General features: G+C 38.3%; 1 protein-coding gene across 2 annotated transcripts; it reads left to right on the top strand.

Annotated features, from left to right (window-relative positions):
* The first annotated feature begins 158 nt into the window (after window positions 1-158).
* On the top strand, window positions 159-13,413 carry stx2b (syntaxin 2b). 2 transcript variants are annotated; one of them, XM_051421590.1, is made up of 11 exons: window positions 160-509; window positions 591-665; window positions 751-850; window positions 3,650-3,724; window positions 3,816-3,889; window positions 4,735-4,843; window positions 8,344-8,417; window positions 8,595-8,732; window positions 9,563-9,673; window positions 9,806-9,925; window positions 11,370-13,413. In XM_051421590.1, the coding sequence occupies exons 1-10, from the start codon at window positions 480-482 to the stop codon at window positions 9,899-9,901; spliced, it is 882 nt and encodes a 293-aa protein (XP_051277550.1). In that variant the 5' UTR covers window positions 160-479; the 3' UTR covers window positions 9,902-9,925; window positions 11,370-13,413. The 2 variants fall into 2 exon arrangements, with proteins under 2 accessions (XP_051277551.1, XP_051277550.1); XM_051421591.1 differs by lacking the exon at window positions 9,806-9,925 and having other exon boundaries at window positions 159-509.
* The last annotated feature ends 316 nt before the right edge of the window (window positions 13,414-13,729 follow it).

Raw genomic sequence — 13,729 nt, forward strand, 5'->3', positions numbered from 1 at the left:
TTCTTCCAAAAGTATAATAGGATTTAGTTTGTTTAGCAGAATGGTCCGATCAAATTTAATTGAGAGTGGACTAGTTTCTCCCCCCTGAGGCGGAGAGAGAGAGAGAGAGAGAGAGAGAGAGAGAGAGAGAGGACGAGGGGGAGGGAGGGGAAGAGGTGGGAGAAAAGGCGTTTCCCGAGGAAAGTGATATTGTGGACCTGTTACTGATCCTTTACGCGTTGGGAAATATCGACACAGCCGCGTCAGACTTTTATTTTGTGGAGCTTTTACTTTTTAAAGCTTCATTTTAGACTCAGTTTAGATTTGAATTTAAACTTTTAGTCCTGTTTTCCATCGTCTAAACCACCGCTGTTGATGTAGGCCTGCTGCGTCCACAGTAAAGGTGGCTCAGTGTCAGTCTGCACATGGAGACTTACAGGATGACCCAGCGGCTCTTTTACTAGAATTATATCCTGGCAGGAGACGAGCCGATCGGTGTGATGAAGGATCGACTGGCTGAGCTGGCTGTTGTAAGTGTGTTTGTCTGTAACTTCTGACTGTTTACACCTCGCCAGGTAAACTCAAAGACGTTTTTTTTTTCATCCGTACAGAGCAGGACACACGCAGAGGAGGATGTTGCAGTCGCGGTGGACAGAGATGGTTTCATGGAGGGCTTTTTCCGAAGGGTGGGTGTCACTGCAGGACTGTGCGCAGGTTTGGGGAACATTCAAAGACACTGATGTGTGTGTGTGTTTTTTCTGGTGGACGTAGGTGGAAGAAGTTCGGGGACTTCTTGATAAGATCTCCTACCAAGTGGAAGAGGTGAGGAAGATGCACAGCATGATCCTGTCTGCACCCAACCCGGACGACAGTAAGTGTGACAGAGTGTGGTCGTCTTCTTTTGAACTTTTTATTTGTCATACAATTAAGTCTTACTTATCTCTACATGTGGATTTCATTAAATAGACATGTGAATAAGAAAAGAACACTGGAATAAATGCAGTTTTATCCATCTCTGTCAAAGATATAACATTACAGACTGGATCTTTAATAGATCTTATATGATATTAAATACAAATCTGGATACAGATCCATAAACTTGTTGCAGGGAAATGTGATATTTCCAAATACAGGTCCTTTTTTGTCCATCATAAAACAATAAACCTCATATAACTGAAGAGAACAATAAACAAACAATAAAATAATTGAGAAAAACACAGGAGACAAAGTCATTTTCTATGTTTTATCTCTTTTTAGACAATGTGAGTATCAATATATATCCATAAAAATGTCAGTTTTCAACTTCATAACAGACGACTCCATTGGTTTATATTGGCTCTCTATATCAAATCAAATCAAGTGTATTTATTTAAACCACCAGAGTTGACCAAAGGGCTACAGATTTAAGTGCAACACAGTAAAAAATGGCACATGACACCGATAAATGACAGCGAAAGAAACTATATATAAATGTAAGGCAAAGACAAATATGTGCACAAATGTAAGAACAATATAAAAGAAAAGATTTATAATGCTAAAACCCACTAATAGCAACCAAAAGCCATTGAAAACATGTATCTCTTGAGTTTTGTCTTAAAAATGTCAATGGAGAGACAGTGTTTGAGAGAAAGTTTATCTGTCCCATGTTCTACTGTCAGAATACAGTGAAAGCTTCGACAAATATGACAAAAAATATTTGTACAAAAATGACCTACTGCAGCTTTAAAGTCCTTAATAAATAGGTTTAGTTTTTCACCATTTGATTTTGGGTCAAAGATTAATTTGTATAAAAAAGATTGTCCTTGGTGGCCTAAAGATTTTCCATCTTTAGCCGTTATGAAACACCCAGTTTTTGGACCTTTGTTCAGTTTAAGAAGAACTGGAGTTTGACTCCTGAGTGAAAATACAACAAATGTCTCACTTCCTTTGTTACATTTTCCTCCTCATTTTAAATGAATGCCGGAAACCTGTGAAGGAAACAGTTTCGATTTGCCCCCAAACTGTCACAAACCATTGTAATTTGTGCTCTGACTTGTCCTGTTAGGAGCCTTTCAACAGTCAAACATGCTGTCATTGGCAGATGTTTGCAGACGCTGGTGTGTAACATAAAGTCAGTCTTGCTTTTAAATGTGTTTTGCGGAAACGTTGCTGCAACAACTGCAAAACAAAACCAACATGGAACCAGTACCGATTTTCCTTCATGTCCTTCATACTTTTTTTTGCCAGTATGGACCTGAAATAAGTCTCAACACTGCAAGAAAGGAATCTCAAGAGAGTAAAAAAGCCTTGTCTCTAGGAAATGAGTCTTGTCAAGCATGTTTTCCATCTGAAAAGTAAGATAAGGACTGTGTCTTAATAAGATATTACAGTTAATATTGAACTCAATTTAACCAGTAGCAGCAATGGATGCATAAAATCCCAGCAGAGGAACAAGATTGTTGTCCTTATTTCAAGAGTAAAACCACTCGCACAACGTCTCAGTTTAAGAGAAAGTCGTTTAGTTGAGTAGTTTTTCATTGTTTTAATAATAAGAAGCTTCTGGTGCTTTAATTGAAGACACATTATTTTTAGAAATTGAGTCTTATTGTAAGATTTTGTTGCTAATTATTCATCTTAGATTAAGGTAATTTAATTTCAGTTCAATAAAGTGACCAAAATACTTATTTTAATCATCTTAAATAACTGAGTTTTCATTGCTCGTAATAAGCACAACATTCTTAAATCTTTGTCAGTTTTTCTAGTTTTCAGTAGATCTTTGATTCTCCGCCCGAACCCGATTGGACCCGACACTGCCCGCTGGGTTCAGGGACCAAAACTGCAGCCATAGCCTGGACAGCATAATTTATCGTTTTTTAAATATATATTTCATATTTTATTAATAATGCATGCAACTGTAATAAAGACTTAATTTGTTATTAATTATATGCACAATGTAGTTTATCTTGTAATAAACTATTTCAATTCTTTTTTTAATTTATTTTAAGCGGAAATTCAAGGTTATGTTCGGGCCCAAAATTGCTTTCATGGTTCGAGCTTGCACAGAATTTCCCGGGCTCAGGTCAGGATGGGCCTGATTTTTGGGTCTGACCATAGCTCTGGTTTTAAGGCCCATTACAGTCTTTAAGTAGCTAGATTTTTATGCCAACTTTAAGAATCCTAGCCAAGCAAAACTGGCAGATTGTTTTTGCTCAATACAATTTCTTTTTAATTATATTTAAGATTTGGTTTGTCTGGCTGTTTTTGCAGTGAAATTAAATTCACAGTGGTCTTAAAAAGTCTTAAATCGAACCCGCTGAAACCTTAATAAACCATGGATTTTAAGATGTGCGTGGTTCCTGGCTTTGTTCGGTGTCTGAGCTTACGCCCCAAGACCCTGCGAGACAAAGAGGCAGTTTATAGAGCCATGGCATCATCATCAGTGATTATGTCCAATGTAACACAGCACAGTGTTTTAGGATCCATGACGTGGAAATTGTCACCAGGGAAAGAAAACAAAGGGCTTTGTGCTGTGTGACCTCCGCAATATTGCCTCGGGGTTGTTGCCAAGTTACAAGATGAAATCAGAGTAAATCCAATATTTACAGGAGAGAGAGAGAGAGAGAGAGAGAGTCTTTATTTTTCCTCATCAGCAAACCAAATCTGACGTGTTTCCTATTTCTTTTGTTTAAAGGAACAAAGCATCATCTGGATACGCTGACCAACGACATTAAAGGGAATGCCAACGTGGTGCGAACTAAACTAAAATGTGAGTGGAACCGTGACGCGATTGTCACATTTTATTGACTGCGCCGTACAAAAAGCTGCTGTTTGAAAAGTTTGTGTCTCTCCCTCTGAAGCCATGGAGCAGAGCATGCCCAAAGATGATGTAGCGAACAGATCCTCTGTTGACTTCAGGATCCAGAAAACACAGGTCAGGAAACAATCATCAGCCATCTGTCTGCTGTGCACAAACACCAGGAGGGGAACGGGGATAGGGATTTTGGATAGATTTAGCAGTTTTTAGCATTTTGCACCACTAAAAACGGAGAAGAATGGCAGCAAAGTTTTATGACTGGCCAGCCAAAGGAGTTTTTTGTACCTATTAAATATGTATTCTCAAAGTAATTTTCATGGCTTAAAATTATTACCAATTATTTGATCTATGAGCCCAAAAACGTAGATACTGCACTCTATCTTTGTATAAGCATAAACGGTTATATAGAGCCAGCTACACTACAGTCAGAGTGCCTTCTTCCTGAGAAAGTTACATTAAATCCATATTTCTTATTGTTTTGTGTGTAAAAAGTTGAAATAAATGAGTAATTAAGAATGAATTAGCGGAGTAACACCATGTCCTCTCTAGCTAGCTAGCGTTAGCACTGTAATATCCGAACTATTATCACTATCTGCTTCACTCGGATCAGCTAATAATCCACAGATAAAGTCAGTGAGAGTTCCTAGTGGAGAACATGAAGATTCATTTAGTTTTATTTCCTACATTGGTGTAAGATTGTCTAAAACTGATGGGATTTATAGACGCTGAAGCTGCAGTAACTGCACTTATTGCAGGTTTTTGGTTGGATTTTGTAGTTACTGCAGTTTTACATTGTTTTTCCTCTAAAATAGAACAAGATTGAACTTAAAAATAACTTAAAACAGACATTTAAAAGTTAAATTTCAGTCATAACTGCTTTGTGGATCATTCAATCCTAAAAAAGTCTGCAGTCTGAAGTGTCCACATTGACCCTCCCTGTCCTCGTGCTCTCTTGTCCTCAGCACACGGTGCTGTCCAGGAAGTTTGTGGAGGTCATGACCCAGTACAACGAGACTCAAGTGTCCTTTCGGGAAAGAAGCAAAGGAAGGATCCAGAGGCAGCTGGAGATAAGTAAGTGACAAATAATGGACCCTCTTGAAGCCAGGAAACTCCAGCCACGTTTATAGAGAAGGCTTTGAAGCTTTAGACTCATAGTTATTAATTTATTTAAGCAGGAAAAAAGAGACATTGAGGTTAAAAGATCTCTTTTTCAGAGACAAACATAAAACAAAGAACATCTACAGACAGATGTATCTTTAGAATAACTTTAAATGCTTAAAATCAGACCACCTCCTGAAGATTTAGGGGAGTGTGCCACTGATTCAGAGCTGCGTTAAACACCTTTTTTTGCATTTGAGTTCAGACTTTAGTAGAAATATGTCCTTTTTGCCACTTTTTTGTAATAAGTAAGAAGGAAACCGTCCTAAAACAGCCTTATAAATAAGAATATGCCACTGATTAAGACTACAGGTGGGCAAGGCAGTTTACTACATACATAAAATACACCTTTTTTTTAAAACACATCAGTGGTTTGAATTTGGTTGCACGTTCAACATTTGTGCGAGATAAAAGAGAAACCCTGAAGCTATGTTAGAACAGGATCCAGGAAACAGATGACGCCGGTTTCCTCTCTGCCTCTATGGACGCCAACCTCAGTGTTAATAAACAGGCACCGGCAGCAGGATAGGAGGTTTTCACCTTTCTTAAAGATATCGAGCTTATCTTTTGCACCAAAGTCACAACTGATCACAGTTTAACAGCCGCCTGTTAAATGATAATGCAAATTAACTCGCTACAAACTCGCTCCTCTTCCTTTTTATGAGAGAATTAGCACAATGAAAAACACGTAATATACATTGTAAATAAGTAGGGTGAATTAAGGGGGACAGGGACATGAGGCTGAATGAGACAGTATAACTATATAGGGTTCATTTTCTCTTCTGATGAGTAAAAATAAAAACTAAAAATCAGTACAAATGTGGTCATATCATATTTCTATTTTTGGAATTGGGTTGTTTTATTTTGTCCCACAGTTTGGTTGAATGGGACAGTGCTCAAAGGCTTTGCTAATGCTGCAATATAGAAGCATTTTGTATGCTCTGTGTGCTCTATTAGTGATTCCCAACCCAAAAGGTTTGGGTCAGTTTACACAGAAAGGCTATAGCACACTTCCTTGGGATATAATAGAACCCATTTTCCTCTTCAAATGGGTAGTTAACTTCAGTATTACAGAAATGGATCAATGTTGGGCTGTTTTAATTTATGGTAAGAAAGCTTCCACAACAATCATCCTTAATCCACCCTGTGTTGGTGTGTTAGCATCCGTACCAGCTTGTTAGTTTTAACTTGGGTTTGTCTTTGCAACCAGAAAGCTTGACATTCATCCCCCCCATTTTTTAAGAGTTGTTGGGTCATCTCTGCCGAGAATTACATCGACAAACGTGAAGCATAAAAGACGGCGTGCATCAGGTGCATTGTATTATGCACATATGAGTAACACGAGACGATAGCGAAAGGCAAAAAATAGGACTGTCTCTCACAGTCCCTGCAGGCCAGCCTTAATGAGAGGCTCCAGTTCTCCCCGCTGCAGACGGAAGAGCCTGATACTGGAGACGGCTCGCTGTGTTTGTGTTGCCCGGGAAACGGGCAGAGGGCTCGGGCGCCTGTGTAACAGTAGTTCACCTGTCTTTGACACGGCCACACGAGCCTCGGCCTGCGCTGTCGGGAACCTACACCTTTCATTTACATCATTCAGAACTCCACTGGCTCGATGGGTGTTGATGTGTTGTAAAGGGAGGTGTGTTTTTGCTGTGCTCGGCTCCGTCTCTCCGGGGAATTCCCTTCGCGAAAAGGTGTGTGACATACAGTAAGCACCCGCGCACAGAGATCTGTCTCCCCAGGGAGGGCGTTGTGCAACAGGAGGCATGGCTCCAGGAAAAGAAAGCTTTCTGTTTATAGAGTTTCAGCAGCTGTTTCTCTGTGAGGGGCTGCTGGGTTCCTTTGTTCCTCAGACACTTCTAATCATAGTCACAAAATACAACTGAGCCACGAATAAGCTGCAAACCGCAGCAGGAAGTGACTTAAATTAAACGTGAAATTATCTAAATTAGCGGCCCGCTCTTAAATGCATTGTTAGCCACTGTTGCACTGAGACTTGCAGCATGTTCAGCACTCAAAATTCCTCAAAACCACCAGTTAGTTGGCTCTTAAAAACACGCCAACAAACTGTTGCAGTGACTTCTGGAGTAACCCTCAGAGTGCCGCTGTCAAGCACATTACCAGTTTTTTCCCATTTGGAATGAGGCTTTAATTTGTTGTTTCACTAAACAATAGATCTCACACTACTTGGGGAGACGTCAGCATTGTGTTAGCAGCAGTGTCCCCTGGGTGGATAACAGACACATTATTTTTCTGTCAGCTCAATCGATAGAGCTACAATGAGGCTTCTTCTCCTCACACAGCGGGCTTTATACACAGTGGCTTCACAACACTGCCAGACAAACGTATTATCCTGGGATTAAACACACAGCAGTGTACATTGTGCCAGAGCTAGGCACAGACTTTTGTTGTTTTCAGTCTTGACTCTCACTGCTCTGCTCTGGGAGTTCTGTCAGAGTTATGTTTTTATTGTTTTTTTTAAAGTATGCTTCAAGAATGATGAACACAAGTCCCTAAATACAACAGAGTGTCAGATTATCAATTTTTAAGTCATAGACGACTGTTTAAAAAGGTGGATGGCTTCACTTCCTCCCACTGTACAAAAATGAAGCAATTTTCACTATTTTTTTGGGGATGACGCCGCAGTATCGAGGTCCTACCTGACCTGGGCGATCATGACGTAAAACACACTTTTTATATCTTAAAATAACTAAATAATACAGAACTTGAACCCCTGAACATAAATCAGCGTAAGAGCTGGCAGCTAGCAGCCAGCGTGCTGTATGACCTATACTGCAACCAGCCACCAGGGGGCGGTTGAGATGTTTTGGTTTAAAAAAGGAGAGCTGTCCCTCCAAGATCTCACAGGCTTTTTTTTGGGATTGTTGCAGACCTAAAATCCCTGATTTACACTGTTTTGGGGGATTTTTTTGCAATGAAATTCCAGGATGATGTGAAAACGCAAAAATATTCTTTAAATTCCTTTCAATGAGAATAATATCGCTCTGTTTGGTGGGTAAATGTGAGACATGTTATGCATCTTACTAGAAAAAAAGAAGTGAGTTTGGAGGCAGGACTACAATGATGGGTCAAATTTGTGGAAAAGTTGCAGTAACTGGACAAAATTACAAGGTTGTGCAGAATTCACAAGGATTGGATGAATTTATGTTTGTGTGTAATTATTAAGTCATTAGGCACAACTACTTTTATTATCAATAATGGATAGAGAGGGTCCAGTATTTTGAAGCCAGATACTGAAAAACAAAAAAATCTCAGGACTGTCACTTTAAGTCTGAGGAGCTAGCTGAGAGTAAACAGTTAAAGGAAGCAGCGCCATGTGTTTCCTTCCCACAAGTGTTTTTATTCATTGTGTGATGAATCAAATAATCACTGCCTGCTATTTATTATTTTAGCTGGAAGAATGACCACCAATGAAGAACTAGAGAACATGTTAGAAAGTGGGAATCCATCAATCTTCACATCAGATGTAAGTTTCCCTTCATGCTTTCCTGTGCTGTGTCTCGTTAACGCCGGGTAAAAAGGTGTTAGTGCCATCTAGTGGCGGAGGAGGAGTAAATCTTTTGGGGTGTGGTTGTGTGCTGTCAGACTGTGGCTGCTGGGAACATTTGTTTTATTTTACATTATCTCTCTCTTTCTCCCTCAGATCATTTCGGATTCCCAGATCACACGTCAGGCCGTAAATGAGATCGAGTCTCGACACCAGGACATCATACGCCTGGAGACGAGCATCAGAGAGCTCCATGCGATGTTCATGGACATGGCAATGCTGGTAGAAACTCAGGTAACTAAATCTAAATGGAAGGTTAAAGTTACTCTTTAGCAGTTAGAAACTAGGGCTGCGCAATTCATCAAAATATTATTAAAATCACAATATGGCCAAATCGCAGAAGCTACAATTTGTTGATAAATGTTAAATGGGACAAAAAGTAATATAATTAAGTACCTTGGTGCTACAGAGATGTACTGGTCTACAAATCGTGTTCTCCAGATGTAAGAAAACATGTTTTTTTGTTATAGACCTCCCAAAAAATTTAATTTAATTTAATTTTTATTTTTTTCAGTGAAAATGAAAATTGTGATGCAAAAATGATCATTCTCACAAATCATTAATCATATTGCAATCATAATATCTGGAAAGAAATGTGCAGTATATAGGCGCCCTGGTAGCTCACTAGGTATCGCTGGCGCTGCCTGTACGAAGGCTGCATCCTTGCTGCAGCAGCCATAGGTTTGAGTCCGACCTGTACCCACCTGTACCATCAAATAAAGTCAAAAAGCCCCAAAAACACAAGATAAGATAAGATGTTCCTTTAATGATCCCCTGTAGGAGAAACTCAAATTAGACACAGCAGAATAAGGGAATGTAGTACCAGAAGTACAGAACTCATATTAAAATACATTTGCAATATGAGTTTTTCACCCCTATTAGAAACCTGACGAATTAAGTCTTTTTGCACACAGTATCAGTAGATATAAATAGAAACCAAGTTCGATATAAAACTCAGAAACTAAAATGATTCTACACATAAAATGTTTGTCTTATTCGTCAGTGTCTAACCGTATCTACTCTGTGAACGTCTCACCGTATTGTTCTGATTCTCTCATTTAAAGGGAGAAATGGTCAACAACATTGAGAACAACGTCTCCAACGCGGCCGAATACATCTACAGTGCAAAGGAAGAGACCAAGAAAGCAGTGAGATACCAGAAGAAATCCCGGAGGGTATGTGTCCCTTTCTAATTCTGTGCTTGCTAAATTGTCCCAAAATGAAAAATATCAGTTGTACAAGATTCAAGTTTCTCTCACATGTGGCCGCTTGAAAAGTACCATGACGACCTCTTCTTCACTCGGCAGAAATACATTATCCTCGCCTTTGCTCTGTTGATCCTGCTTGCTGTCATTGCACTAATTGTTGGCCTGTCTGTTGGACTAACCAAACCGCCTGTATGAGAACTGCTGCGATTACAGTGCGAGGTAACACCGCATCCACAGCTCCCATTCATTAAACATTCATCCATCCATTCATGAATTAATGCATTCATTTTATTCAGAGGTTTAAAGCTGCATTTGGTCACTTTTATATTATCCCATATTTACTTTCACTGTATTGTGACCAGTTTTGTATGGAGGACCAGAAGTGCCACTAAAATAATAATAAAGCATTTAATTAATTAATTGTACAATATAATGTGTTTACAAATTGATTAAGCTATAAATAAATAAATATTAAATGGCAAAGTCATTCATTATTTCACATTTTAATGGGAAATAAAAAGAGAGTTAGGGTCCTCCATAGTGTGTGGAGTAACGAGTTACTGTAGTTCAACTACTTTTGGTGATAACTTGTATTTAATGTAACTAATTATATTTTCAAATTAAATAACACAATTACAATAACTAATATTTATTTAAGTGAGAATTTTTTTTGTTAATCAAATATAATTAACTAGCGTAGCAAAGCTCGGTTAATGTTTACATCCGTGTTCTTCTACTAAATCCTCCTGTTTACTAACCATTATATAATTAATGGACAGAGCTTCCGGGTCTGCAAAGTGAAGCCAACGCGGAAGTTTCTTAAATATGCATTCTATGTAACGGCCAGCAGGGGGCAGCTCCACTGGCTGCAACAAAGGTCTGATAGAATTGAGTCTTATGGAGAAATGAGCCGACTTCTCAGTTGATGTATGAGCTCAGTAAACAGTTTCCTGATGAGTTTATGGTCTCAATCTCTAGTTTCAGTCTTCTTCCATACAGCATGATGTTCATTTAGTAACTGATGGTCCCATTTAGAGTAAAACAGACCATAAAGCAGGGTATGCTTTAGGGCGGGGCTACCTTGTGACTGACAGCTCATTCTCAGTGAGTCCGTCCAGCTCAACGCACCAAACTCAGATCAAACTGTCAAACTAGGCGGTGCTGATCAGATATGGATCCATAGGTTCACACTTGCTACCAACAAAGACAATAAGTGTAGCTTACAGGTAGGAGCGCTAGTTGTTGCTGCCCTCTGGTGGTCTGGAGTATTAATAACTAGATAAATGTGTCCCACAGCAACATTAAAATAATATTTCTGACAGCTGTGTGAATTAATAAGAGAGTTGAAGCAGACATTTAAAAGTAACACAAAACTTTCCCCTAGTAACTAATTACTTTTATATGCAATAATTGGTCAAATAATTCTGTTTACTTACTGAGAAGTAACTGTAAGTAATTACTATTTTTCAGTAAGTTGCCCAACACTGATCCTCACAGTAATGTGTGAGACAGATAATCTCTATGTGGCAATAAGACTCAATAATCAACTATCAGGATAAAAATATATCATTATAAAAGTTACCTAGTGCAGCTTTAAAGGATTTGTAATGCAGTTCTTCACCAGCAACACAGTCTGACCCCTCTTTTGCTCTCTTTTTGACAGAAACTTCTCTACCTTGCCGTGTGCGTGGTTGCAGGTTTACTCCTTTTGCTCATCATCATAGTCGGAGTCTTTGAGTGACGGTGTTTACGTGGGTCACAACCTCACAGCAGATGAAAAAAACTCTTCATAATGAGATAAAGTCATAGTAAGTTCCTTCACTATCCAACAGCATTACACAGAGAGGATCTCCCGACCACAGGGAATTAAGTATAACGTGTGCGATCCGCTCACGTTCCTCATGATACACCGCTCTGGAGCTTGTACAGCTAGAATAAACTGTGATACACTGAACACTGACAGCACATCAGATTTATACTCTGGTGTATGTTCTGTTCTGCTGCCATTTTTTTCATGTTGGGTATCACTTTCAGACATTTCTTGGTCAAATGACTGTAAAGGAATAGTTTTACAATAGTTTGGAGAATAGGCTTATTTAGAGTTAGATGAGGAGATTGATGTCTGCACGGTAAACGTGAAGCTATCACCAGCAGCCCGGATAGCTTAGCTTAGCATAAAGACTGGAAATAAAGGGAAACAGCTAGCCTGGGTCTGTCCTAAAGTAACAAAAACGACATGTTAAGGTTAAACAGGGACCTTGCAGACACCATAAACCACATCCATTATCATTATTTGTAACAGCGAAGGCAGTAAAGCAGCTGCAGAGTCCGAACCACACCTCCACACTCACTTGTACACGAAGCTACGGTGGCTGAGGAAGACCACAGCGGATCCAAACTTTATTAAAAGGAGGCAATTTTAGCAACTATTAAGCAGAGAAATACAGATAACCTTGTATAATGTGGTCTAATCAATGAATGAATGCAAACAAAAGGTGGCTTAGGAAAACAAAATCATTAAAAAAATACAAATATAGGTATTTAAGCAGCTATTAAGCAGAAATAATTAGGGTAATTTAATTTTTCCCCCCAATTCAATTGTTGCCAAAGCAGAATTATTATAATGAGAACTTTAAAAAGGACAATATTGACAAAAATCAATAGTCAAGAAAAAATAAAATAGTTAATAAAATAGATAAATGTATTGGAATAATATGTATATACACAGTATATAAGTAATTAAGTTATTGTTCAATCGAATCAAGTAATTAAAACCAACAGATGGCGTCAGTAATGTATGAACTGTGTTAGCCTAACTGCTGAACATATATCTATACATCAATGTTGATATTTATGAACCTCAAAATATAGTTTTTATATGTTTTATAACTTGAATCAATAAATAACTTCACTTCAAAATAAATAAATACATTTGTCGTTTAAGTTCAACTCCCAGCACGTAACTCCCTCATAAAAACAACAGTGTGTCGTTTTTACACTTCTGTTTGCGTATGGATTAAACAAACAAGATATAATGTGGTGGTTTATTTATGGACCTCAGAGCCAGGCTAGCTGCTTCCCTTTGTTTCATGTCTTTGTGCTAAGCTAAGCATATTTAGCGTACAGACTTGAGAGTGGTATCAATCTTCTCATCGCACTCTTGCCAGGAAAGCAAATAAGTGTTTTTTTTCCGAAAACATCAAACTATTTCTTTAATATTGAATATATATTGCGACAAATGTAATTGTCTTTATAAACGGATTGTATAGTTTTTGTGTTTACATGTTCACGTGTATGTTCTTGTCCTTTTGTATATTTACTGTAACTCATGTGAATTGAATGTAAAACTACTGCAGCTCAGGAGTCCTTTAGAGGTAGACATTATATAATTACTGTGCACATTCCTAGTTAACTGTGTCTCAGTCTGAAGAAATATTTTTAGAGCAATCAAATGGAATTCAGCAACCTTACAAAAGTGCCTCTTTGACATTTAATATAATTTATTGAACCGTATTTATCACGATCACTGTGTGTGTGATGACTGAAATATTAATTGTGAAAAGAGTCTGCGACGTAGGACTCTTGGATCATGTTATTTTAAGAGCACACATTTAAATTTTTTTATGTTTTTCTTAAGTTATATCTTGTATTTTATATTGACACTGAATAATAAAGTTGTGTAATTAAAAAATAAAGAGTAAAAAGTCTTTGCAGAATGCAGGTTTTGTTTATTTCGTAGGTGATAACGTTTAATTTATTAGTCATAAATACACTCCAGAAATTCTAAATACATAAATACTTTGAATTTGTCAGCCTGCATTAAGGTTATTTCCTCTGCTCTTGCAACTCTCCAAACATTTGGAGGTTCGGTTTGTTTACAGGAAAACAGAAAGAAACAGGGTGCTGTTTACTTCAGGACTAATGAGCACTTTGCACAAAGCGCTTGACTTCCGTGTAATCAAGCAAACAAGATTAGTGAAGAAAGTGGAAGCAGGTCCCCCGAGGGCGAGTTCTTTTTCTCTC

The sequence above is a fragment of the Dicentrarchus labrax genome, unplaced genomic scaffold (assembly GCF_905237075.1).
Source record: "Dicentrarchus labrax unplaced genomic scaffold, dlabrax2021, whole genome shotgun sequence".
In the NCBI taxonomy this organism is placed as follows: Eukaryota; Metazoa; Chordata; class Actinopteri; family Moronidae; genus Dicentrarchus; species Dicentrarchus labrax.